General features: G+C 37.4%; 1 protein-coding gene across 3 annotated transcripts in view; it reads left to right on the top strand.

Annotated features, from left to right (window-relative positions):
• The first annotated feature begins 510 nt into the window (after positions 1 to 510).
• The window catches only part of Bche (butyrylcholinesterase), a 56,794-nt gene continuing 29,926 nt past the window's right edge, over positions 511 to 27,378 (top strand). For all 3 annotated transcript variants that reach the window (XM_090338474.1, XM_090338493.1, XM_090338484.1), the window contains exons 1-2: positions 511 to 586; positions 8,155 to 9,682. In XM_090338474.1, the coding sequence (XP_090194600.1) occupies positions 8,163 to 9,682 (1,520 nt within the window). In that variant the 5' untranslated portion in view covers positions 511 to 586; positions 8,155 to 8,162. The remainder of the gene's footprint in view (positions 587 to 8,154; positions 9,683 to 27,378) is intronic.

Raw genomic sequence — 27,378 nt, 5'->3', positions numbered from 1 at the left:
TATTTCTTCAGAACCCAGTGTACATCTTTGAGTCTTAGAATAAGGTATAGGAAAAAAAATCCATAGCAGAAAAAAATTCAGATTATTTGAAGTGTATTGTAAAAGAAAATCATGTGTGCTTTCTTTTTAAGAAACAAAATGAGGGGTGGGGGAGGGAAATGGGGACCAAGACATGAGAAAGGGTATCAATGTATGTGAATTAATGTGCCTTCTATCTAGTGAATATAATGCAACCCTTCTATTAATTGCAATAAAAATGCATGAAAAAAAGAAACTTCTCTGTCCTTTCTCCTTCTTCCCAGAAGAATATCTGTGATGATCAGGCCTGATCCAATAATACTCCTGTAAATGAATCATTCCTGCAGTCATGCAATTAGCCTCAGAACAGATGTCAGAAAGTCCAGACCTTGGCTGCCTGTAGATCCAGCCGCCCCTGCCAACTCTCGCGAGCTTTGTCAGGAACAGTTGATTTGAATGTCAGTGCAGCCCAATGCTGGAGCAGCAGCTGCATCCTGCCTTTCCCTGAAGCATTAGCAGATCCCCACTCCTCGAAAACTTAGCCATCGTGCCTTGCAGAGTGTGAGGGGTAAGTTGCTCTGAATTTACACCTTCTGTATGGAGACAGTTTCTCTGAAGACCGGGGCATGTGGTTTGGTTCTTCACTGTGTGCTGTGTCTCTTTGGGGCTGTCAGAAGTAATAGCTGAATGGGCTACAGTGAAGAATCCAATAGGCACATGCATCAGATCTTTCAGTTTTTGAAGTACTGCACATTCAGCCCATTAACTGCTGAGAAAATGAGTTTCTTTCTGCTTTGTATCAAAGGTCAGAGCACTTGTGGATTCTCAGAATCTGCGTTATCAGCTTCCTAAAGGGGAAAAAATATTGTATCCTCCTCTATCATGAGATTCATTGGTTAGAAGCTCTCCTTAAAAGAGCATCCCAAGTCCTGCTCTTTGGTCAGGCTTGAGAATTTTTCTTCTTTTTCCCTTTTGAAATTCAACATCAAATTGTTCTCTCACTGATGGCTTAACAACTGCTTTTTTTTGGTCAACATATTATGAAACTTTTGTAATATCAACTGGAAAGTGGAAGGTCAAAGTTTCCTTTACTGGGATGGAACGTGGGTTTCCTTAGCCTTTTCTACAAACTTTTCTCTTTACTCAGCCCATCATTTTCTCATGTGTGTGTTTAAACAGGAGCAAGATATCTTACATTTATGTGCTTTAAAAAATCATTGTACATATGGCAAGCAAATGTTTGTCTTGTCAATTTGGAAACTTATCTTTATATGTTATACAACAAATCCAGTTTAACCAGGAGACTAAACATGCATAAAATACATAAGCTGGAAAGAAACCTGAGTTATAAACAAAGTACTTCATTATATTTCTACTATATATACATATATGTATATATATGTGTATATATATTCTCATTTCAAGGGTAAGAAGTCAATATTTTTATTATCTATATAGAAGTTATAGCAACATTTTATGAAAGCATTACTTAATACAAAGTTTTATATATGATAAACACATCCAATCTTCCCTTATATAAGCATTGCTTAGTTTGAAGATAAGCGTGGAAGCTTAAAGTATGGTTAAAAATGGCAATGGTAATCTCTTGAGGTTTCTTTGCAATAAAATAACCTTGCTGTTTGCAGTGCTCAGTGTGATTACTAATTGGATTTTCAAACTTCTGTTTTCTCTTTTCTTCCTAGTAGACTTATTATTTGCACTCACTTGCAAAATCTTATAGTTTTAATTGTTAAAAAAAACTTTTTGAATTTACTCTTGACTGCATTTTAATAAGTATAAGCTAAGAATATCTTACTAAGGCACACCTTATCTACGAATATACTCGTTGCTTTGATTTATTTGTTGGTAATAACAATATATATTTAAATATTATATTCATGTCATTTTGATACTTTTGCCAAAATCTGTTCGTTTTTTTACCAAAATAGACTGTGCCTGTTAGAAAAGTTTAGTTGAACAGCTTGCAAATAGGTTATTTCAACTTCCAAATATCACTCAATTAGTTTGTTATCAATTGTTGAGATTAATTATACAGGACAAATTTGTGATACATTCTGACTGAGGAGTGTAAGAGAGATATGAATATTTTCTACCTGTGAATTCCTTCCTTTAGCCCAACTAATATCTAGAAATTTAGGAGTCTTGCAGATTCCTGAAAACTATTGTGGTAGTCTGTTTACCAACACATTTCCTTAGTTCTCCGATTCACTTAGCTTGGATCAAATAATCTTTTCAGTTTGGGGAAAAAGATTGAGTTGTTTCAACTATTTTAAATCTACCAAAATAAACCCCTAAATGAGACAACAACTCAATCATTCTGATATGATTAAAGTAATTCTGAAAGTAACTATTTTTACCAACATTCCAAGGGCTTCCTCAAGTAAAATACATATTTTATTATGACTTTTTTAGACAGAAAAATTACTTACTTCCCAGAACAGTCTATTTCAAATATTTTTTTACCTTTTTTTAACGTGGTACTTGGTGAACAAATTATTTTGAATATTTGGCTGAAATCCAGCTATGAAAAATCAGATGTAAGTAGAATGCTCATAATTTTAATCATTCAATGACATCCATATTTTATAGATCACTGTCTAGTTCTTACTGAAATTGCCTGAGAGTTATGGCATGTTCAAAACTGGATCAAAAATGCAAAATGAATAAAAACTTTATCTTTTACTTCCAAGTTATAGTTTTTAAAGTTTAGATTTTTCAGTAGACTGCCTGTAAATTTTGAATCCAAGAACATCTGATGGACTTAGAGCTATTAGTCTCATGGTTTCTTTCTCCCTACCTGTCATTCATTTACTTTTGACATTTTAAACAAAACACCCACCTCTTTTTCAAATATTAACTACACTTTCAAGAATTAAAAGAGCTGAGTCCTGGTAACTTCAATTGGTGCAAATATTTGTTCCTTCTTTATATTAAAGAATTTGTGGACTCGGAGTTGAATCATTTTACATTGCCGTTTGTACTAGAATTTACAGGAAAAGAATCCATTGTTTTATGAAAAAAATATAAAGACTTGGACATAGAGATTAATATTTTTAGTCTCCATTTATTTGCATCTGTTTAGATTATTAAATCATCTAAATGATGTGGACATATTAAAGTGTAAATATCCTTTAGTGAAAAAAAGCTAAATGACAAAGATAAAGAATTTCATATTGTGAAAAGATGCACGCCTATAAATAATAATAAACAAAAATTATTTAAATGTAAATATTTCAACTAACGAATATTAGACAAAACTGAATATGTGGGCATCTTCAAGTTTTAATATGTAACACATTTACTACTATGGGTCATGGAGTTCTTTAAAGAGAACAGCTAATTTAGATCTACATTGCTATCATGATAATGAGTATTCTTACAATGATTGTTTTCAACATTACTAATTGCATTATTTCAAAGTGAGAAATTGGAAATATAATCATTAAAAGCATTTCCCAATAATAGTAATTGTAGTGTATAAAATTGGGACTTATTTTTGGAAAAAGATATAAGTAGAAACACAGGTAAGATCACAAACTCTTATAACATTCTCTGTTTTAAAAAATAAATAATAAAATTGCAATATTTAATAATTACACCTCCAAAATGTATTGAAGTGATTTATGCTTGCTTGGAAATAAAATTAACAGGTTAAAAAAAGTTTTGTAAACATGAACATTAGTATAGATAAAAGTTGTTAGTGTTTGGTGTAAGGTTTTTTTTTAACATAATGTCAATATTTAGACTGTGCACACAGTGGCTCACACCTATACTCTTACTCAGGAAGCTAAAATGTGAGAAAGGCAATTTGAAGCCAGACCTGGTAGAAAAGTCCAAGAGACTTATCCCCAATTCACCAGCAAAAAGCCAGAAATGAAACTGTGGTCCAAGTATTAGAGGACCAGCCTAGAGCAAAATAGCCCAGGGGTAGTGCCCAGGCCTCTGAGTTCAGAGTTCCAGCCACAGGACCCAACCCAATATATAAATAAGGCCAAAGAAACTCATTCATATTAGTTTTGTGATGGACTCAGAAGGAGACTTCTCAAGAAGAGAAATGAAAAAAAATTAATGATACTCGAAGGAGTTTATTGAAACAAAACTTCAGTGACCAATTCTTTCTCTCCTAGATGATCTAGGTTTTCCAAAATGGAAAAGAATTCTCATGATATTTTTTTCTTCTCCTAATGTCCACCTCCACTTGCTGAAGAGAAGGAAGGTGTTTTTAATCAGAAAAATGAAAAAGATAGTCATAGTAGTGCCTCCAAGTCCTCTATAATTTCACAAATGTTTATTTTACCAGAACCTCTACATCATTATTGCATCTTATTTGCATGCTATTCTTCGTATTACAGCAAATCATATTTACTATCATTATAACATTTAACTATCATAATTAATTATCATATTATACAAAAGTATAATGCAGTAATATATTTCATTGATTCCAGAATTTCTCTAATCATATCAAAACAAAGCCCAAAGTGACTGTGCCTTTATTTTAGAAATTGAAATTCCTATGATAGCTATACTCATATATACAATAAATTTATACATACTCAAGAAGATTGATAGAATGACATACATCTAGATATATTCATAAGGTTTTTGAGCTCTGATCTAAGTGTTATGGACCATGTTTTAATTTTTTTCTGTCATTACTAGTATAAAATCTACTTTTATCTACTAGAATAAAAGACTATTTGTAAGAGCAGTGGTGAAGGAAGCTGATGTAAAGTAGAAGTACTCCAGGCTTGGATACACAGACTGGTATTGTTCTCTCATGACTGCTCTGAATATATTCTAAATTAAAGAAACAAACAGAAAATGAATACAAATCCTCAGTGCTAATAAGATTAGCTTTCTGAAATACAAATTGCATTTACAATTACAGCATCAGAAAACATAAGCAAAGATATTGTACATTTATGTATGTGAGAACTGGTACATGAATATTTTGTGTTTCACATAATTCTGTGAAAACATTCATTCTTTCTACTGATCTTTTCCCTTCCATGTTTCCTCTTTTTATTCACAGCAATTCAGTGTGAAGATCTTTATTTATTTAAAAGACAGTATATTTTGCATTATGATTTTTTGGGGGGTCCATCACATAATGAGCAGATATTCAGAGAGTCACAATTTCAGAGTTTTTAAGAAATACAGCTTCTTGGTCGATCCTTTAGGTTGTGTGTTCTTAATGCAAACAGCTGGGCCCATCTAGGGTCAGCTGTCAAAGACTGAACAGGTGCAGTGATGGGGACAGAGTGGCGGGGCCAGCAGGGGAGGGGTGCTCTGGCCTGAATCCCAGTTCTGATCGTCTCTCTGGGCAAAGTGCACAGCTCATTGCAGAGCACAATCTTGTTTAAAAACAAGATTTGATGTTTCCTTCACAAAATTTCCTATCAGCAAGGATCCTGCTATTTGGAGGAGCTTGAAGAGAGGGGGAAGGGGGCAATAGAAATTCCAGGAAGATAATTACCACTTCCAGGCTGGCAGCTAGGAAAGTTTAAGACTTTACTAGACATCCGGAGAGACATCACGCCCCTTGCTCCCCCCTCCCCCCCACCGTAAGGAAAGAAAAATGGCAGTTCCGGAAGGCCTAGTAGGGGATGGGAATAAAGAAAACCTCACTTCTTTTCTTGGCAACAGTCACGGTTTTGAGAAAGTAATACTTCTCCATGAAGGGAAGGGTGAAAATGCCTCTCTGCCTTCTCTTTTGTCCAGTACATGGGGCTGGGGCAGAGCCACATCCACCGAGAGGGAAGGTAGAGGCTCCAACACAGTGACTTCTGCACAAGTCAGATGCCATCGTGGAGTCCTGAGCTGACTTTTGGAACAAGAGCCTTCTGGAATCCTTGGCTTAGGGGAAGAAACAAAAACAAAAACAGGTGCAAGGATGAAGTTGTGCAAAGGGGAACCTAGAAGGCAAAACCTCCTTAGGGACTTGGGTGTTGTAGCTGGGGCCTAGCTGAAGGCTATTGGATAGCAGAGCAGGGTCCACCTGAAGCAGCTGAGTAGGTGGCCCCATCCCACTAGGCCCTGTTTGGGGGTCTCTAAGATGGCTCAGTATTGACCTAGTGTCTGACTTGGGGGTTACTTTTCTAACCTCTATCCAGCCCTGTATCATTTTTTTAAAAATAAAGCTAATCTCAAGAGTTATTTTGTTTAATAAAATATGAAAGACCTATTAATTTGTAACTCACAAAGATTACACTGGCTTTTGCACTGTGTGTATTCATTTCTCAGTTTTACTTCTCAGATTTCGGTAATTATGGTCATTATCCAAACAGAAGCATTTTTCTGAACATGTTACTCCATTAGCCACTTGCATCTGCTTTGATCAACTACCAAGGTAATAGAGGTGTTCCAGTGAAATTGCTTTTTTCTTTTTTTTTTTTTTTTTGCCAGTCCTGGGCTTGAGCTCAAGGCCTGAACACTATCCTTGGACTTTCTCAAGGCTAGACCTCTACCACTTGAGCCTCAGCACCACTTCTGGCTTTTTTCTGTGTATGTGGTACTGAGGAATTGAACCCGGGTCTTTGTGCATGCTAGGCAAGCACTCTACCACTAGGCCAAACTCCTGGCCTTGAAATTGCTTTTATGTCAGTATTATTTCCTATTCAAAATAACAGCTACAGTTATTGCCATGAAGACTGCATCCAACCCAAGAAGCCCAATGCAGCTATTAAATTGTAGGAGTATTGCCTACTTAAGTAAAATAAAGTAAGTAAATTTAAACCAGTGGTGTGTGTGTATGTGTGTGTGTGTGTGTGTGTGTGTGTGTGTGTGTGTGTGAGAGAGAGAGAGAGAGAGAGAGAGAGAGAGAGAGAGAGAAACAGACAGACAGAGACAGAGACAGAGACAGACAGAAAGACAGACAGAAAGAAACACACAGAGAGAGAGAGAGAGAGAGAGAGGGGGGAGGGGGGATATGTGCCAGTCTTGGGCTTCAAATCAAAGGCCTGGATGCTGTGTCTGCTTTTATGCTCAAGGCTAGCTCTCCACTTCAGGATTTTTGGTGTTCAGTTAGAGATAAGACCCTTAAAGACTTGCCTGCTTCTACTGGTTTTGAATCCTCTGATCTGAGCTAGGATTATAGGCACAAACCAATGGCACCAGGCAACTTAAATCTTTTATATAGATATTTTCTTTATAACCCTACCCATTTTTTTAACATCGGTATCAACAGTGCAAATGTCCGTTTTTCTCATTTGTAATATGGGTTTCATTTCTCTACTTTGTTGTTTAATATTTTGAGAATAAATTGTTTGATTTCTCTTTTGATAATAGGCCACCATGATAGAGAGGAAGCAATGATCAAAAAGGGGAGGTTGAGACCAAGATGAATGCTCATAACAATCTATATGTCCTTAATGTTCTTAAAGTAATTCACAGGTATACCATGGGCCAAACGTCTGTGAAACTTCACCAAATAAAAGAGCTTTATTTCTTCTTCTGTCTATCTCTTTCTCTCTCTACTTTCTCCTCCTCCCCTATCTATCTATCTATCTATCTATCTATCTATCTATCTATCTATCTATCTAATTTCTGCAGTACAAGTTATACAGGACAGAAGTGGGCTGTCATGCTGTGTTGTGGACAGTGACGTGTCTGTATGTGGAAGAGAATTATTGCAATTGATGCCTGACCAAGCTTCCACTACGAGGTACTGAAACCTTCACTCCACAGAGCCCTGCAAAGACCTGTCAAGCATCTTCACAGACCCTTGGCAATAACACAAGTCAAGAACAGTCTTTACATTTGACTTATTTCCTTCTAAATTAAAATCTGGAACATTACCGTTAAAAAAAAATCAACACAATAACTGATGGGGGTAAAAAGACGTCTTGCTATTTGTTTTGTTTTTGTACCAGTACTAGGGCTTGAACTCAGAGGCTTGAGGGTGTTCTTACCTTTTTTGCTCATGCCCACACCGTCGCTTGAGCCACAGCTCTACTTATTGTTGTCTTTTGTGGGGCTAGCATGGAACTGGGATCTTCAAATCTGAGCCTCTGAACATCTAGAGTTACAGGCATGTGCAACTGGCGCCCTTGTTTCTTCATGATATCTGTATAAACGAGGCTAACATCCACATTTTGCCTACCTCTCTTTTAGAAATCAGCATGCGGGGCGAGCGCACAATCACGAGAACCCCAGTTCTCCTGTGTCCCCTTCTGCTCTGCTTGTTCGTGGAGAAGTCACACAGCACCGAAGGGGACACGCTGGTGACCACCCAGACGGGCACAGTCCGAGGGATGAACTGGGCCGTCCTTGGCGGCACGGTGACAGCTTTTCTGGGCATCCCTTATGCTCAGCCACCTCTGGGTCGACTTCGATTCCAAAAGCCACGAGCTGTACGCAAGTGGCCCGACATCTGGAATGCCACAACACATGCCAATTCCTGCTATCAGAACATAGATCAAAGTTTCCCGGGCTTCTCCGGATCAGAGATGTGGAACCCCAACACTCGCCTGAGCGAAGACTGCTTGTACCTCAATGTCTGGGTTCCAGCCCCGAGGCCCCTAAATGCCAGTGTGTTGGTGTGGATTTACGGGGGAGGCTTCCAGACGGGGGCCTCCTCCCTGCCCGTGTACGATGGCCGACTCCTGGCCCGGCTGGAACGGGTGGTCGTGGTGTCTATGAACTACAGGGTGGGCGCGCTGGGCTTTTTAGCTCTGCCTGGAAACCCCGAGGCCCCAGGGAACGCAGGCTTGTTGGATCAACAGCTGGCCCTTCAGTGGGTCCAGGAAAACATAGCAGCCTTTGGAGGGAACCCCCAAAGCGTGACTCTCTTTGGAGAAAGCGCAGGGGCAGCGTCCGTGGGCCTGCACTTGCTGTCGCCTGGCAGCCAGCCCCTGTTCAGCAGGGCCATTCTGCAAAGTGGGTCCGCCAATGCTGCATGGGCGGTGATGGCTCCCTCGGAAGCCAGGAACAGGACCCTGACGCTAGCCACCCTGGCTGGCTGCTCCAGGGACAACGACACGGAGCTCATCCGATGTCTTCAGCACCAAGAGCCGCAGGAAATTCTCCTGAACGAAGTGCTGGTCCATCCCCAGGGCAGCCTCTTGGCCGTCCACTTCGGCCCCACCGTGGACAAGGATTTCCTTCCTGACATGCCAGACACGCTGCTCCACTCTGGGCAATTCAAAAACACCCAGATCCTGGTGGGTGTGAACAGAGACGAAGGCTCGTTTTTCCTAGTGTATGGGGCTCCCGGATTCAGCAAAGACAATGATAGTATCATCACCAGGAGTCAGTTTGAAGAAGGGTTGGACATGTTTTTCCCAGGAGTGGGGGAGCTGGGAAAAGAAGCCATCCTCTTCCACTACGTTGACTGGGTAGATGACCCCAGGCCGGAGAAGTACAGGGAGGCCCTGGACGACGCGGTCGGTGATTACAACATTGTGTGTCCAGCCCTGGAATTTGCCGACAAGTTCTCCGATCTGGGAAATCATGTTTTTTTCTACTATTTTGAGCACCGATCCTCCAAACTTCCTTGGCCAGAATGGATGGGAGTCATGCATGGCTACGAAATCGAATTCGTCTTTGGTTTGCCTTTGGAAAAAAGAGCTAATTACACAAAACCTGAGGAGACGTTGAGTCGATCTATCATGAAACGCTGGGCGAATTTTGCGAAATATGGGTAAGTTCTGTTTTTCCACCCATGTTTTTCCTCTGATTTCTTTCTGCCAGGATTGATCTGTGGGCAAGTGTTATTTGTTCTCTGTACCTTCATTATGCAGTGATTTCCTTTTTTTTGGGGGGGGGGGAGTTCTTAAGATCAATTCTTATGAAACTCGCATGGAAATTCTTTTGAAATTCACTTCCAAAATATTACAAGGTTGTAATTTATTAATGTTAGATGAAGTTTCAATAGTACTGATTACTTACCACAAGAATTAAAATTGATGTCACAAAGCTTTTAACCTGAACATTTAGTATACACACACACACACACACACACACACACACACACACACACACACACACAGACACAGACACCTAACTAGCTATCTATCCACCTTCTCAGGTAAGTAAATCTTTTAATAGTGATGGAATTTGCCCCTTGTTATTACTAAAGCAGAGAACACTATTTTCACAATTTACTCCCTAAAATGATGTTTGTGCATAATTCTGAACTAACCTATATGACAGAACCTCTGAGGTTCTTCATCTCCAGCCAAGCCTTTCTCAACTAATCAGGTCTTAAGGCTGACATTATACAGTGACCTTATAAAAGATCCTAATTTCTCTCTTGACTTATCAGTATTGTGATATTGTGCCCTTAGCGTCAGGAGAGTTTTCTTCTTACAGCTTAATTAATTAAGACTTTTCAACTTTACCGCAGTGTAAAAATAAATATTTCTTAGTAGATACCACATTTTAAATTTTTCATCCTGACTTCTCTGGGCAAGCTACATGTAGAGATGAGGTTCAGTGTTGTTTCACATTCAGGACAATGTCTCTGAGCAGTGGGCCAAGACTGACACTCCCTGTGCTGTACTGTGTTAAACTGTTACAAGGGTCACAGGATAAGAGTGCCAAATGGATTTTCAATACACTCAACTTAGCAAGACTTTTTCAGGATGTTGCTAGTTAATTCATGTATCAGATAAAAATCACTCAGTAAAATATAAGACTTATTAATTTGTTCCTCACAACGATTACATTGGCTTCTTGTACTCTAGTAATGCTACGGTTTCTCTTCTCGGATTTTATTTATTATATCCACTGCCCAAACAGAAATATTTCTGACCATGTGTTCCCATTTAACTAGTTACATCTTCATTAATCAACAATGAAATTGCTTTTATACCTGTATTTTCCCCCCACCACAGTACCAGCTTGGTTATTGACATTAAGTTGACATTAAGCCTCCTGAGTATATAGGATTGCAGGCATGAACCACTGCCCCCAGCATTGGGATCTTATTTATTTTGCAATGATTTCCTTTTGAATATTTTATACCTATATTATTACTTCTATGGGCACTTTAGATTTTGCATTCCTGACTGACTTTTTGAGCAGAATAAAATTAAACTCCTTGTCCTGATTAGCTTAGTCTAGTACTGAGAGATATGGTGAATTCCTAGAGTCAGTCCTAGCATCCTTCTACATAAAGGTTAGCATTTCTTACCTCCCCCAAACTTCTCATTTCCCAACTCAGTTACCTATTTCATTCTCACTCTTCAAAGGTGTCAGAAAATAACAAACTAGAGTCACATATTCCTCTCCATACTTTTCTTATCGCTGTCATAAGGTGCTTATCTGTGTTTTATTTTAGTATGTTTGTTGTTTTTGCTTTATTGTGGTGTTGGGAATTTAACTCAGGCCTTGCATGCATTTGATATTTTATGTCATAATTTGGTGACATAATTTTGCTGTCACCATGGACATCAGATCCATTATCACTGACATCTCCTTCTAATACTCCAATTACACTTATACTAAGTTGGTTAGCATTGTTCCAAAGATCATTTCCACTCTGTGTTTCTTCAGTTTTTTTTCATATATTTTTATTGTAATTAATAGAAGGGTTACATGATATTTGCCAGATAGATGGTACATTAGTTCCCATACATTGATACCCTTTCACATGTCCTGGTCTCCATTTTCCTCCCCCCCACTCCACCCCTCATCTTGTTTTCCCCCATTCCCTATCCAATTTCAAATAACCAAATACAAATACAATCTTCAGTTTTATTTCTGTTTCTCATATTATCATTCTTTACTGATGGCTCAACAACTTCAGACACTCTCTAATCTGTGCCTGGGCTTAGACCAGTTCATTGTTTATTTTACTTATTTTTTAATTTGAGATTTCAGTCTAATATTTTCTTTTTTATAGTTGTTTTATTTATTAATTCTAAGGTATTCAGGAGACTTCTTTTAAGGATCATGGTTCAAAGCCAGCCTGAGGCATGAACGATTATTAGATTCTCTTTGCCAATCATCCAAATAAAGAGCTACGGCTCAAGTGGTAGAGTATTAGCATTGAATATAACAACTCAGGGACAGCACCCAGGCTCTGAGTTCAAACTCCAGGACTGGCACATACAGATGGACTGGTGTCCAGGCAAATAAGTATGTATGTTCAAACACAAACACATACGCACATACAACCATACTACATAGTCTATCGACTTACTACAAGACACTTCTTCATAGGAAATATGCTTCAAATACCAGAATCATATGCTGCAAAGGTACTTTGAGTCTGATGAGTATTATCCCACTGACAAGCATTATTAAAATAAAGCATGCTCAAATTGTGAAGATGCTGGATTTATTTATTTATTTTTGCCAGTCACGGGGCTTAAACTAAGGGCCTGAGCATTGCCCTTAGGCTTTCTTAAGGGTAGAGCTCTACCACTTGAGCAATAGTACCACTTCCAGCTGTTTCTATGTATGTGGTACCAAAGAATCAAACCCAGGTCTTTTTGCATGTTATGCAAGCACTCTACCCCTAGGCCAAACTCTCTGGCCCACCTGATTTTTTTTTCCAGTCCTGGGCTTGAACTCAGAGCCTGAGCACTGTCCTTGGACTTTCTCAAGGCTAGAGCTCTACCACTTGAGCCTCAGCACCATTCCGGCTTTTTTCTATGTATGTGGTACTGAGGAATCGAACCTGGGCCTTTGTCCATGCTAGACAAGCACTCTACCAGTAGGCCAAACTCCAGGTCCCCACCTGATATTTTTAAGATTAAAGAAAAAATTATGGTCTATAGAAGAATAACAATCACAGCCAACAGGTGACAGAGCAAAAATTAACTATGACTTCAGCCTACAAATGTCAACTTCCTTACATTACACACTCCCCAGACTCCGTTTGCCATGAATTATTAATGCAGTCAGGAAGTGTTCTGAGAAGATACATTTGATTGTAAACTTGTAACTCTAACCTGTTAGAATGCTAAAACCTGCCCAATTAATACTTCAGATATAAGGGCAAAGAATACACTAAAATTAGACACTCTGAGATATAGAGAAAAGTTTAAGATTGGGAAGGACTGCCATCTTGCCATCTTCTCCAATTTTTATCATATTTATAATTAGATTTTCTGACAGAAAATAGTTCTTGTGGCTTCCTGAGTGAGGAAAAGTTCCTTACACTCTGATTCTTATTTGTGGTGCATTACCATAATTAACCCACTGGAACACTTTGATGACTTTGCAAAAGATCAGGCTTAAATCCCTTTGGATTTATTTTATTGCTATCATGACAGCATCAATATCCTATTAATTCCAATCCCCCTTTTCCCTTGAGGGACTGGGTGAGGAATTACTCAGAAATGAATAAAACAATAAATGCTAACTACAGCATTCTGGGAATTGACTTTAACAGAATATAAATCTAGGTAGAAAAAATACATTATTATAACTTATTTGTAAAGGATGAATTACATTATGAGACAATTTAAAGTAAGGATAAGATCACTTTATAAACTATTTCAGAAAACAGCAGTAGTTTGCCATCAATAAGAACAAAATTATAGAAAGAAATTAGGTAAGCCCCCATCAAAAGGGTAAAATTTATGAATAAAGCTATAAAGTCAATGTTTGGCCAAATTTTCCCAGTTGTTAAATAACAGTGCAATGGGGAAAACTGAATATTTTCTTAGTATGAAAGGGTACAGCTTAAATATGAGTTTTCAGCCTAACTTATCCTAAGTCACATTTATTGCATCTGCTTACTTTAGAATATATTAATGTGAATTGTTTCATGTTTACTCAAATATTTTCTGTATTTGGACAAATTATAATGTTCAGGCTACTGTATAACTTTTCATATTAATAGTATCATAAATCCATCTTTTAGAAATCACATTAGTAATTTCAAGTATAGACACACAGCACAGCAAAAGATCAGGTACAAAGCCACAAATTCAAATAATATGAAGTAACAAAATCCCACAGCCAAAAGTGATTTTAAATATTCACTGAAAAAATACATTTTTCTTGTTTTTTCATAATCAGATATGTGTTTGTTCCAAGTTGGTATAATCTAAGAAATTGTTCTTGCTTCAATTTTACCTCCTGGTCAACAGTTCTGTAGATCAGAACAGATAATAAAGGTAAAGTCAATCCCTTCACTTTCTAAGTGTAAAGTTAGTTTGATTTTTGTTTCTGTTCATTCATAGTAGCACCTGGCAAGTAAGAGTAATGTTGGACATTTTAAACTGTTACTATGTATAAGGTATTACTGAACATCTTTTTCTCCCAAGCAAGTGAACATTTTTACAAATTAATAGAATTACTTTCCATGGATCAGGATCAGATCCTAAAATGTGATGTCAAACGCCATTTGCTTTGTGACAAGTAAGCTGTGAATTGAGAAGATTCATTTGTATCATAGTTCATCAAAGAGCATAAGAATACTCAGAATGGTCACTGGTAATCACAAAGTAATAGAACTTCAGGTTTTGCTTTGAAGTCATGATAGTGATGACGCTGGGGAGAAATGGCTCATACCTATACTCCTAACTAGTCAGGAGACAGTTCTAAGGATCAGGGTTCAAAATCAGATTGGGCAAGAAAACTCTTGAGATTCTAATCTCCAATTACCACCAAAATGTCAGAAGAGGGGACTGTGTCTAAAGAGGTAGAGGCTGTAGCCATCAGTAAAAGAGCCCAAAAGTGACCAGGCTCCGAGTTCAATTACACACACACACACACACACACACACACACACACGTTTCCATAGAGAGCAAGGAAGTCACCTCAGGGCATGGGGACAGGAACAGCTGTGTGGTTTTGAGGTGCTGCTTCTCATCAACTCAAATGTGTAGAAGGGACTACACATTTACATGCTGACAGGTATTAATCAGTGATTGGTTAACCAATGATTGATTGACTTTTCAGTGGTTTTTGAATTGGGTTTTAATCATTGTTTCAATGCCATAGTGATCTTCCTGGCTTTACTTACTTCCTTTCTTTTTCTTTTTGGTTTGGTCAGTAGTGGGGCTTGAACTCAGGCCTGTGTGCTGTCCCTTAGCTCTTTGTCCAAATTGTGACCCCTTCGAGTCACGGTTCCACTTCCAGTTTCTGGTGGGTAACTGGAGTCTCATGGACTTCTGTCCAGGCTGACTTTGAGGTGCAGTCCTCAGACCTCGGATCCTGAGTGAATAGAATAACAGGCATGAGCCACCAGCATTCAGAGACTTCTTAAGTAGAGTAAGGTCTTGCTGTATTGATGAGGTTGATCTCAAAGTCCTGAGTGCTGATGATTCTCTCATTTAAACTCTGGAGTAATCGTGAATACAAACGTGCACTGCCATTCTCAGTTATAAGTAAGATGAGTGGAAAGTAAACATTAGTTTTGAAGCAGGTTTGGTTGAATGTAAGATGTTTTGAGGGAACTGGAAAATCTCTGTCTGACAGCAAAATAAGAAAGGGAAGGAGGGCAAACCTGCAACCTGTTGTATGTATCCTAGTGGAAACCTAGAAACTATGAAAACTAGTGACCCTGGGAACATGAGACATCTACTGTCTTCTCAGCTCCTTTGAATATTCTGGCATGTACTACATCATGATTCTTAAAAATTAATTTGTAAAAATAAAATGGATTTATTTACAACAAGAGCAATTTTGCCCCTAAGGCATATATGTTTCATGTTACAAATAGGCAAATATTATGTAGGCCCAAAGTATGTTTAGAACACTGTCAAGAAAATACTAAACAAGCTACCTTTCAATCAATACTTTTGAGCCTAAAGCATTGTCAGTATCAATAACCACAATTAAAATCCATGGACTTCTCCCATCTGGGAACACCTTGCTTAGTACTTGAGTGGTGTGAGCATGGCTACAGCATTCTTAATTAAAATATTTCATCATTAAGTGGTGGTGGTAGGCAGCTAGAGTACATAAACTAGAGTGACTCCTAGTTCTACAGTTATAATATAAACCCCATGGAAGCTCTGGTCTGAATTCTAGACGGAATGGAAGAACACAGGTACATTACCTTAAACTCTGTCACCTCACCATCAACAATTTGGGGAAAAATCATCTCAGCATATTTGTCTTAACTTTCCCTCTCTAAAAAGAGAGTACTAATTTCCTACCTAATGATTTTTTAACAGACATTTGAGTAAGTATATATCAAGTATCTAACACTTTTTTCTTATAATTTTATTGTAATTAATAGAAGGGTTACATTATATCCACCAGATAGAAGATGCATTTCTTCACAAACATTAATACACTTTCTCATGTCTTGGTCTCCATTTCCCTCCTCCCACCCCCACCTCTCATCTTGTTTCCCCCCCTTCCCTATCTAATTTCAAATAACCAATCAAGCATATATACAATATATCAGATAACAAGGTGAAATACTGTAACTATGTGAGATAACCAAGGGACAGCCAAAGAGATGAGAGATAACATAGTACATTAAGGACAACAATGACTCATTATATAGCTTTTGTTTCTATATCCTTGAGGTCCTTTCCTTTAACATCATACTATATGGCCTTATGTATCTAGGTTTTGCTCTATTGTAAATCTCTGCTAGGAGAGCCCAAGGTTTCGACTGATTATGACAAATGAGGGAAACCATTGAACCTATGTTCCTTTGATTCCGGTTTACTTCACTTAATATGATATATGATATTTTCCAAGTCTTTCCATTTCCTTACAAATGGGGAGATGTCATTCTTTCTGACAGCAGCATAGAATTCCATTGTCTAACACATTTTGAAATTGATATACTCTATGTAGAATGGTCAAATATAATATACAGGCCATCCAATTAGATATGGAAATCAGCTATGAAAAGAACTGTAGTTGGTCCTATGAATATCTATGGGACTTCCTTTAGCAAAATTATTTTTTTTCTATGCATGTGGTACTGAGGAATTGAACCCCGGTCTTCATGCATGCTAGCAAGTACTCTACCACTAGGCCAAACTCCCAGCCCCACAAAATTATTTTTTTGTAGTTTGTTCTGACCTTTTCCATGAAATGCTTTGTTTTCTGTTTGTTTATTTGTTTATTTATTTATTTTTTTCCATCTTGGTGCTTGAATTCAGGACCTGAGTGCTGTTCCTGAGATCATGTTACTCAAGACTAGTGCTCTGCCACTTTGAGCCACAGATCTACTTTCAGTTTTCTTGTGATTAATTGGAGAAAAAAGGGCATCAATTCAGCCTGGGCTGGCTTCAAATAGAGATTCTCACATCTCAAGCTTGCTGAGTAGCTAGGATTAGACATGTGAAATACCACAGCTAGGATTATGATGTGTCTTTGTTTTGTTGGGTACTTCTTCCTTTCCTTCCTTTCCCTTCCTTCCTTCCTTCCTTCCTTCCTTCCTTCCTTCCTTCCTTCCTTCCTTCCTTCCTTCCTTCCTTCCTTCTTTCCTTCCTTCCTTCTTTCCTTCCTTTCATCTTTTCTCCTCTGTCCCTTCTCATCTTTTCCCTGTCCTTCTTTCTTTATTTTTGTTTTCTTTTTTCTCTGCTGGCATTAAATGCAGAGCTTCACACATGCAATAAACTACGTCTCAAACTTGACCTTCATGTAACTGAGAGTTTAGTTTGCTTTTTGGTGATGCTACATACACGTTAATGCAAGATAATGCAGATAAGAGAAAATAGAGCACAGGAACAAGATTTTGGAGGGCAGGGTGCAAGGAAAACCAGCACAGAGCACGAAGCAGTAGGAAGACTGGCACTAAAAATCAGGACACTGAAGTGAGAACTCTCCTTGCCCATATTTGGCTAACAGGGTTTGAGAATGGGGAATCTAGAGATAGCAAAATATTCCTATGACACCAGCTCCATTTTAGAAGGTGACCCAAAACTTAGCATGTTTTCAGATTCCCATGGAGGGTTAGTGAGCTGAAAAGAGAAAGGATTAGTGTGATAAGAACAGAAGTTAATCTAAACTATTAACATTATGACAGAACTAATATTTCCTTCTCCTTTTGCCTGTCTTTAAAGCTCTCATCTTATTTGTTTTAGGGCTTTTCTGCCTAGGAAAAGAGAACCCTTCTGAAATGAATATTTCATAAAATGTATAAATGCATTTTAAAAGGTACTACTAAATCATATTCTTGAACACTCAGAAAATAAGAATCTTTGGGGGTAGGTTGATATTGGATTTGAGTTCATGGATCTTTCACGCAAGAAGAATGCTCTACCACTCAAACCATAACTTCATAGTTATAGTCAGGATGTCCAAGTCTTATTTTTGGCTTCTTCCATTTGGATTTAAAATATATTCCACTAACTAATCATGCCTATATGCCTATATATGCATATATATATAATTTGTAATCTAGACATTACCTTATAGCAAAGGGCCACTTCAGTGGATTTCTGTAATTTCTCTGTTCAATTGAATTATTCTCTATCTTTAATACAAAGGAGATCATTTATATGGAACAGAAAAGTTGCAATAATGCAGTAAAACTTGACAGTTACTGTGATCTATGATAGTAAGATTGATTATTTTCATTTCCATTATTATACTGGAAACAGAAGTTTGTTTTAAACCATGAAATGTGTTTGAATGGTGCTTTTTCTTTTAGCTTTGGACTGAAAATGTATTTTTGTAAGTAAGTGAATGCTAATAGTAGAATGAGTAAGTTTAAAGAGAATAACACTCTCAAGAAAATTTTCAAAGTGATTGAACATCAATATCTACTTGCTGCTTATTGAATTACAGAATGATTGCATAATTGAGTAACCATTCATTCATTCATTCATTCACTCAAGCCTCATATTTAGTAGGCAATTAAGTATTGTACAATTTGAGCCACAATGAACTACTGTTTACTTTTGTTTCCCAAGACATGATCCTTCTAATTCACCCCTAAATATCTGAGAATAAGAACTGTGCCACTGTGTCCAGTCCTATTATTTATTTTATTTTATTTTTCACATTTTTATTGAAAAGGTGTTATACAGAGGGGTTGTAGTTATATAAGGCATGTAACTTTTTTCTGGTTTTGCCCAATCTGGGGCTTGAACTCAGGTCCTGAGCACTTTCCCCCGGCTTTCTCAAGACAGGAGCTCTACCACTTGAGCCACAGCTCCATTTCTGGATATATATTCAAGGAATCAAACATGGGTCTTCGTTCATGCTAGGCAAGCACTCTTACCATTAGACCAAACTCCTGGCCCCAAGTCATATATTTTTTATATTAATGTAAACTTATAAAGAACTAAAATTAAATATACAAATTAATTCAACCTTAAAATGACCTATATATTCAAGAGTCATTAATATTTTGTGTATTGTTTAACCACATGTCATAGAAAACTGGCTTATTATTATTTGAAATTTTCATTTGACCAACACTAGCCTCATTCTTTATCAGACTTTATTTTCTGCAAAAAATGATTAAGCCAACATCTTGATCATATACTTAGAGCAAGTCTGGACTATATACACCTAGAACATTCATAGAATCTTCAGAAATGAAAGGAAAGTTTAATCACTTAGAATGTCCTGGAAATCCTATTCTATTCTGAAATATACTGAATGTATTTCACTAGGGATGGGCAAAAGAACAAAGGGTCTAGAAATATGAAATCTACAAGAACTAATGCTATTTTGAAATTCTGCAGAGCCAAATTATTAATGACTAGACAATAGTTACCCATTTAATGTATATTTCTGAAACGTTCCTCTATTATAACCCATTAGGGATCATGCCCGTTCTGTTTGTCAGCTTTCCACCACTGTGACAACACACTTCAGAAACGTAATTTCAAAGGAAGAAAGAGGAATGGTGCAAGATGTTTGCTTCACAATTTAGGGGGTTTTGTTCATGTTCATTTGGCTTCCATGCATTATCTGTCATGAGGCAAAAATATACATATGGTAAACCATTCTGAATATGGGATTATAAATATAGACAGTTACATAATGGGGAATTACCTTAGATGCAACAGTTCTTTTTCTGGATTGCTCATGTAGGTTGAACTCTGGGCTTGGGTTATTTCCCTGAGTTCTTCAGCTCAAGACTAATGCCCTACGCCTTGAGCCATGGCGCCACTTCCGGTGCAACAAAGTTCTTAAAATCCTTTTCATCTTAGATTATTACTTTGTAGAAAAATAACATAAAAATGCCTTGTAAGTAAGTAGTCATGCTGTACTTAGCTTACCTCATGAGAGGCCCATAAATGCTCACAATAGCAGTTGTGTGAGGTCTTGCATAAAAGTTGGAAATCTTGCATATGTGTTTAGCTTTTAAAATGAGACCAGATACTGAGTTCTACTCAGGTTTTGATAGTTTGCTTAAATTGGTTTCTTGTTTACCAATCTCCCCAAAGCCCACAAGAAATCAAGTTTAAACATTTCTACATCAGAGAAACATGAAAGTTCTCAGCAACGCTCTCTTTCAAGGAATAATTACTGGATGATATGATAAATTAAAACTTAAAATTGTTTCATAATGTTTTGAAAAATACGTATGCATTTGCTTTATAAATAGACAAGATAAAAACAGTTTGGGATTATTGTAGTGTTTGAGCTAAAAATTATATATTAAATCAAAATGAATAAATCAATACATCACTACATGATTGATGATAGTTTTTTTATCACATTTTAATATACTTAACTTACTCAGAGATAAGATTATCTTCCTCAGGATGTCTGTTTTCAAGATGTAAATGTTATTTAAGAAGTACGTTCTTAGCCATCTTACCACTATTAATAATCAGAATTCTAGAGTTGTAAAGGAATAAAGGGAAATCTGAAGCCACATCTTAAGAATAATGTATTATTAACCAGTCAATTTTGCAGCATTACTTCACAAAATATTACTGGAGTATTACAACTACACATCTCAGAGGAAAGTACAAATGTTTCATTATTTATTTGTACATGGCACTTACAAACAAGTTTTTTTGTTTGTTTGTTTTTCCCAGTCCTGAGGACTTAATGTTTATTGATAAGATCAAACAAACCTTTGTCTTCTAAGTTTAAAATTCATAAACACCATGTAAATTTATAAACAACACCTGTCAGAACTTTCAACCCTTGTGCATGACATGAAGTTGCTAAACTTATTATTTTCATATAATTTATTGTAATTAATAGAAAATATTAATATATATTCACCAGATAGAAGGTGCATTACTTCACATACATTAATACACTTTCTCATGTCATGGTCCCCATTTCCCTCCCCCATGGCCCACCACTCCTGTTGTTTTCCCCCTTTCCCTATCCAATTTCAAATAACCAATAGAGCATATATACAATATATCAGATAACAAGGTGAAATACTGTAACTATATGAGATAACAAAGGGACAGCAAAAGAGATGAGAGATAACATAGTACATTAAGGACAGCAATCACTCATTATATAGTTTTTGTTTCTATATCCTGGAGGTCCTTTCATTTACGTCATACTATATGGCCTTATGTATCTAGGTTTTGTTCCATTGTAAATCTCTGCTAGGAGAGCCCAAGATTTCTACTGATTATGACAAATGAGGGAAACCATTGAGCCTATGTTCCTTTGAGTCTGGCTTACTTCACTTAATATGATTTTTCTAAGTCTTTCCATTTCCTAACAAATGGGGCGATGTAATTCTTTCCGACAGCAGCATAGAATTCCATTGTGCATTAATACCACATCTTGTGATCCACTCATCAACTGAGGTTGGTTCCATATCTTTGCTATGGTAAATAATGCTGCAGTGAACATTGTTGTGCTAGTGGATTTAGTATGTCCTTGTTTCTGGATGATTGGTTAAATGCCAAGTAGTGGAATTGCTGAGTCATAGGGGAGTTCTATGTTTAGTCTTTTGAGGAACTGCCATACTGCTTTCCATAGTGGTTGAATGAGTTTGCACTCCCACCAACAGTGTAGTAGTGATCCCTCCTGGACACATCCCCTCCAGCATCTGTTGTTATTAGATTTCTTGATCCTGGACATTCTAACTGGAGTGAGGTGGAAACTTAGAGTTGTTTTGATTTGCAAGAGATGTCAAACATTTCTTCATGTGTCTATAGGCCATTCTTATTTCTTCTTCAGAGAAGACTCTCTGTCTGTGGCCCATCTTTTAATGGGATGGTTGTTTCTATGGACATTAGTTTTGGAGTGATTCATTTTTTTGAGCTGTTGATATATTTCAGATATGAGGCCTTTGTTGGTTGTATGGTTAATGAAGATCTTCTCCCACTCTGTAGGCTTTGTAGTTATTTTGCTAGCAATGTCCTTTGCCATATAGAAGCTCTGCAGTTTAATGCAGTCCCACTTATCCAGCCTTTCTCTGGTTTATTATGTTTCTTGGTCCTTATTGAGAAAGTTTCAACCTGTGCCAAGGAGATCTAGTGTATCTCCTATTCCTTCTTACAAAATTTTCAGTGTATCAGCTTTTACCTCGAGGTCTTTGATCCATTTGGAGTTATTCCTAGTGCAGGGTGACAAAGAAGGATCTAAATTAATTTTCTGCAGGTGCTTAACCAGTTCTGCCAGCACAACTTGTTGAAGAGGCTTTCTTCCATTCTATTTTTTTCTCTCTTATCAAAGATAGGTGGCCATAGGTCTGTGGTTTAATATCTGAGTCCTCAGTTCTATTCCTTTGGTCTTCAGGCCTGTTCTTGTGCCAGTACCAAGCTGTATTGATTATTATAGCTCTGTAATAGAGTCCAAAGTTTGGTATTGAATTTCCTCCTGCGCTGTTCTTTCTGCTAAGAAGTGTTTTTGCTATACAGGGTCTTTTATTATTCCATATGAAATTTTGGATTGCCTCTTCTATTTCTTTGAAGAATAACATTGGAATATTGATGGGTATTGCGTTGAATTTGTAGATGGCCCTTGGCAAGATTATCATTTTCACGATGTTGATTCTTCCAATCCAGGAGCATGGGAGGTTTTTCCATTTCCTTAGTTCTGCTTTAATTTCCTTTTTTTCAGGGTTTTAAAGTTTTCATTAAAAAGGTCCTTTACATTCTTAGTTAAGCTAAATCCTAGGTACTTTATTTTCTTTGAAGCTTTTGCAAAAGGAGTCGCTTTCCTGATTGTTTCCTCATTCCTCTCACTGTTGGCATACAGGAAGGCAGTTGATTTTTGAGGGTTAATTTTATATCCTGCTACCTTGCCAAAGTTTTGAATCAGCTCAAGGAGCTTGGGAGTAGAGTCTATAGGATTCTTTAAATACAGAATCACGTCATCTGCAAAGACAGAAAGTTTTACTTCTTCTTTCCCTATTTGGATCCCCTTTATGCTTGCTTCTTGCCTTATTGCTCTGACTAGGAATTCTAGTACTATGTTAAAGAGAAGTGGAGAGAGTGGGCATCTTGTCTCATTCCTGATTTTAGAGGGAATGGCTTTAGCTTTTCGCCATTAAGTCTAATGCTAGCTGTGGGTTTGTCATACACAGCCTTTATTATACTGAGGAATGTTCCATAGATTCCTAGTTTCTCCAGAGCTTTTAGCATAAAGGGGTGTTGGATCTTGTCAAATGCCTTTTCTGCATCTATTGAGACAATCATGTGATTTTTGTCCTTGCTCCTGTTGATGTGTTGAATTATATTAATTGATTTGCATATATTGAACCAGCTTTGCATCCCTGTAATGAATTCTGTTTGATCATAGTGTATGATTTTTTTGATGAGTTGCTGAAGACGGTTGGCCTATAGTTCTCTTTTTTGATGAATTTCTGTCTGGTTTTGGGATGAGGTTTATACTGGTTGCATAGACTGAGTTTGGCAAAGAGCCTTCATTTTCAATTTCGTTGAAGAGCTTGAGAAGTATTGGTATGAGCTCTGCTTTGAAGACCTTATAGAATTCAGCTGTGAATCCATCTGGCCTGGTATTATAATTATTATTTAAATTATAGACTATTGTGTGAAATTATAATTTATTTTAAAAGAATTCAACTGGCCATAGTGTTTGTATGAACATATTTATCAGACTTGGATGAAAAGAAAAATGTTAAAATAATAATAATAATAATAATAATAATAATAATAATAAAGCAATTTTCTCCATTTGATCCTTATTGTTAAATGTGAACATAGGGCTGGTGGCATGGTACAGGTGATAGAATACTTGTCTGGAAGCTTAAGGTCCTGAGTTCAAGTGCCTGTATCACCAAATCATTATATATATTTTTCTTGGTTAGTCATGAGGTTTGAACTCTAGGCCTGGGAGCTATCTCTGAGTTCTTCAGCTCAAGGCTACTGCCTTACCCCTGGTGCCTCAGTGCCACTTCCCATTTTCTAGTGGTTAATTGGAGATAAGAGTCTCACAGTTTTTTTGTGCTCAGGCTGGCTTTGAACCGACATCCTCAGATCTCAGCCTCCTGAGTAGCTAGGATTACAGGTGTGTCACCCATCCAGCAATATAATGCATTTTTAAAGCAGCTATAAGTGTTCAGTATTAAAGTATTATGATTCTCCAATAGGAGATACAGGTCTATGTTGTATGGAAACATATTAGAAAAATATAAATATTAATTCAAAATGACATTTATAATTTGAGAGTGTAAAAATATTAATCCTGGGGCCAGGCGTTTGGCCTAGTGGTAGAGTGCTTGCCTAGCATGCACGAAGACCTGGGTTTGATTCCTCGGTACCACATACATACAAAAAAGCCAGAAGTGGTGCTGTGGCTCAAGTGGTAGAGCCCTAACCTTGAGAAAATCCAGGGACAGTGCTCGGCCCTGAGCTCTTGCCCGGGACTGGCAAAAAAAAATTAATCCTGTATGGTGCCAAAAACTTATGCAAACATGACAACTGAATTGTTATCTCACTTAAAAATTTCGTTCTGAACTTAAAAATATATAGTAATTTATGATTTGTAGTTAATATGAGAAATCTAATGATTCAATATCTTATCATTTTATTTGGATTTGAAATCTTTTGGTTCAAAATGGGAAAGGAAAATAAAATATGTATTTTCATTCTTTACTCTAGTATCTAGATACAAAATTTGACATCTGAAGGAAAGTCATAGTTATTTTAAAAGCAGAGATTTTTGAGCTGGGCACCCAAAGCTCACAACTGAAATCCTAGCAACTCCAGAGGCTGAGATTTGAGGACAGAGGTTCAAAGTTAGGCCAGGCAGGAAAGTCCTTGAGATGCTTACCCTTAAATAGTGCCAAAAAAGGCTGAAGCAAGTCTGTGGATCAAGTGGTAAAGCAACATGAGTGTCAGGAGCAGCAACCCATCAACCCATTCCTGAGTTCAACCCTAGGACTGGTGTGCACACTTAGTCATAGTCACAGAGAGAGAGAGAGAGAGAGAGAGAGAGAGAGAGAGAGAGAGAGAGAGAGAGAGAGAGAGAGAGAGAGGGAGGGAGAGAGGGAGGGAGGGAGGGAGGGAGGGAGGGAGGGAGGGAGGGAGGGAGAGAGAGGGAGGGAAGGAGGGAGGGAGGGAGGGAGGGAGGGAGAGAGGGGGGGAGAGAAGCTTTGGGGTTAATTTATTTAGCATACCCACTCAATGACACAATCAGTATATACACAGTCATTTCTATAAAATTGGAATCCTAATCAGGAAATTTTTCCTCCCTAATTTAACAACTGAGTTTTGCCTAATCAATCAGTTCTGCCATAAAAAGACCCAGTTCAGTAATTAAAACAATCAGAACCATATTTCATCCATTTTGACTATTATTCAGCCAGATTAAAATAAACTATATAATTACTATAATAAAGATCTAATTGCACTATTATTTGGGCATCTGTTTGTAGTTTCTTTTTTATCCAGCATTATGAATATGAATCATGTTTAAAATCAAATTTTTCTATTACAACGTAAGTCACTTCTGTATAATATTTCTAATCACATTAATTTAACAAATATTTATACCATGCCATTTATAAGCCAGACAGTAGGCTTAAATGCTGTGCAGGCATGGGGTACAGGGTGAAATAGACACCTACCCCTAACTCCTGGAAGACACAGAAAGCACAAGTTTCCAGGCTAAAGAGACTATACTACACTCAGACCAACCACAAACCTTGAGAAATATCACACAAGTCCTAGAAAGTTCTAGCTCAGTGTTCCCTTCCAAAGATGAATGGAACTTACAAAGTCCTGGAAGCCATAGAGGATTGATAGACATGACAACTTTAGGGCCAAGATAAAGGGATCTCAAATTCAAATTTTGGAATGGCGATTCTTTTCACAGAGAGGAAAATGCTCTGGAAAGGAGCATGGCAAGTGATGGGGAAGAGTTTGGAGATAAGCTGTGGAATTCAGAGCACTGGTGAGGATGGTGGACACAGGGCCAGCAATGGAATGGGTGAATGAGACCCAGGGCTACGGCCAGTTGGGCTATAAACTCACTCAGTTCTTGTTGTGACTTGGATACATATGGAGAAAATGAGGAGAAACAAAATTAAAGAATGTTTTCCAGATTTCTATCTCATCACAAGCCAGGGCATCCTTAGTGAATTAAGCGCACACGCAGGCCAACAAGCTGATTAAAGTATAGTGACTACAAGATGAAATGTCATGCTGTCACCACTTTGAACTTAACAGACAGTGTTATAAATGAATAAGAGGAAGCTGAAACAGGCCTTGAGTGGGTGTGAGAATAACAAAGGGGGGGATGAGCAAATGAAAAACAGTGAGGAATTAATACAGTCAATACTCAGTGAACATACAAGAAAAATATAAGTAGCAAATGATAGGAAAAATGACAAAGATGTAGTGGGCACTTAAGTGAACATGTTCTATTATAACTCCTATGTACAAAAACTTATGGATAAAATAAATAAGCAAATGACCCAGCTATTTATAATTAACATAAAGTAAAGCAACTGCTTTTTTGCTTTTTTCTTCATATATTTTTATTGTAATTAATAGAAGGGTTACATTATATTCACCAGATAGAAGGTGCATTACTTCACAAACATTGATACCCTTTCTCATGTCATAGTCCCCATTTCCCTCCCTCCACGTCCTGCTTATCTTGATTTCCCCCTTCCTATCCTATTTCAAATACCCAATTAATTAAGCATATATAAAATATATCAGATAACAAGGTGAAATATTGTATGGAAAGCAGTATGGCAAAAGACTAAACATAGAGCTCCCCTATGACCCAGCAATTCCACTAGTTGGCATTTACCCAGTAATCCAGAAACATGGACATACTAAATCCACTACCACAATGATGTTCATTGCAGCACTATTTACCATAGCAAAGATATGGAACCAACCCCGATGTCCCTCAGTTTATGAGTGGATAAATAAGATGTGGTATTTATACACAATGGAATTCTATACTGCTGTCAGAAAGAACAACGTTGCCCCATTTGTAAGGAAATGGAAAGATTTAGAAAAAATCATATTAAATGAAGTAAGCCAGACTCAAAGCAACTGCTTTTAGAAGGATCTTTTGAGTCCTCCTACTGGAAGGTTTTGT

This window comes from Megascapheus bottae, chromosome 1 (assembly GCF_031878675.1).
Source record: "Megascapheus bottae isolate mThoBot1 chromosome 1, mThoBot2.hap1, whole genome shotgun sequence".
NCBI classification, from domain to species: domain Eukaryota; kingdom Metazoa; phylum Chordata; class Mammalia; order Rodentia; family Geomyidae; genus Megascapheus; species Megascapheus bottae.
The sequence above is the reverse complement of the archived record's forward strand: the minus strand, read 5'-3'. Positions and strand labels throughout refer to the sequence as shown.